The 1,531-nt window shown below is 43.4% G+C and overlaps 1 protein-coding gene across 1 annotated transcript; it reads right to left on the reverse strand.

The window, feature by feature from the left end:
- Positions 1-75: 75 nt before the first annotated feature.
- Positions 76-1,415, reverse strand: SARC_15912 (hypothetical protein; the record flags this gene model as incomplete). Its single annotated transcript, XM_014289971.1, has 3 exons — positions 76-334; positions 609-866; positions 1,198-1,415. The coding sequence occupies 3 exons, from the start codon at positions 1,413-1,415 to the stop codon at positions 76-78; spliced, it is 735 nt and encodes a 244-aa protein (XP_014145446.1).
- Positions 1,416-1,531: the final 116 nt, after the last annotated feature.

The raw sequence follows: 1,531 nt of genomic DNA on the forward strand, positions 1-1,531 counted from the left end.
GTTACTATATACACACACACACACACTATATATATATATATATATATATATATATACTACCTATGCATAATTCCCCTACGTAAATACAGGTATACACCAACAGCCGCAATCGCACCTCTCCACAAAGCTCTTGAGGCGTGTTTCGTTGAGTGCGCCCACAGGCTTAGAAAGGTCCCGATAGTTGGCTGGGTCGCTCAGGTCGAGTATCTCTGAGGTATAATTACTAAGTACCCAGGGAAACACTGGATACTGGTTGAGATCGTTGTACGTACGCCCAGACAATGTGTTGATGCGCATGAGATACTCGAAGTTGGTCATCTGCCGTTGTTGCCACCTGTGCGTAGAGAAATCGATGGGAAGCCCGGGAGTATGTTAAGAACTTTGCATACATAAGGTAGGTAAGCATGTGTGTGTAACAAAAACCAAGTTGAGTATATGCAATACATATGTGGTATTCCGATCAATGCGCTTACGCGTAGCCAATGTATATAAATATCAGTGCGCACACATACATACATACATACATTTATATATATATATATACACACACACACACACATATATATATATATATATAATAATGCACATATATACACACATACACACACCTTTTAGTTATATCCGCAATGGCAAATATCTCCGGCGCCGACCGCAAATCCGAGCGCAAGCCCAGAAAGCCCTTGCGACCAATACCCAACCAACTGGCAGGCAAGGCACGAATGACTGTGGCCAAATCATCGCTATTGGAGAAGACGAACATTAGCGGCTTCTGATTGGTCAGGAATATCTCCACCGCTGTGGTGCGTAGCATGTGGCGGCGTGGATAGACCGCCTCCACAAGGTTGTAGGGCCAGGTGCCGCCAATACTGAGAGATGATCAAATAAGGAAATATAATCAGGCTCGGGTTTAGAGGGTGTGAAAGTAGGATCCCAGTTGGTGTGAAAGTAGGATCCCAGTTGCTCTTTATACTGGATAGATGCACTGAAAATACGTGTCTGTTTATGATAACACTTGGAAACCCCCTCAACTTGCAAATCATCCAGATATTCACGATCCAAGAGAAGGCGTTGGATGCAACCCATAGCGCATGGTACGCGATTGCTACTCATTTATATACACCAAAATTCATCATACTCCTAAATTGGATATATATATATATATATATATATAGACATACCAACACGAACTGAACCTACCTATCAATATATGCCATGTACTTGGAATCCCCCTCGACCTGCAAGTCGTCCATATTCACGGTCACAGAGAAGGCGCTGGACGTGAGCTTCAACGTGCCACTACAGGTTAATCCAGGTGTTACAATGTCGCAGGTGATCTTCTTAGTGGTTGCTGCTACTATACCCGCTCGTGCAAGTGATGCTATATCCGCCATGGTAGGTAGTTGTTTGGCCATCATGTTTGCTAGCGAGAGGCCTGTGGTGTGTATTTGGTGTATGGGTAGAGATACGAGAAAGAGTTTTGTGAGCATAGGGTTACAACTTATTATCTGTATGTATACATGAATGTGTGCTT

This window comes from Sphaeroforma arctica, assembly GCF_001186125.1.
Source record: "Sphaeroforma arctica JP610 unplaced genomic scaffold supercont1.6978, whole genome shotgun sequence".
Classification (NCBI taxonomy): Eukaryota; class Ichthyosporea; order Ichthyophonida; genus Sphaeroforma; species Sphaeroforma arctica.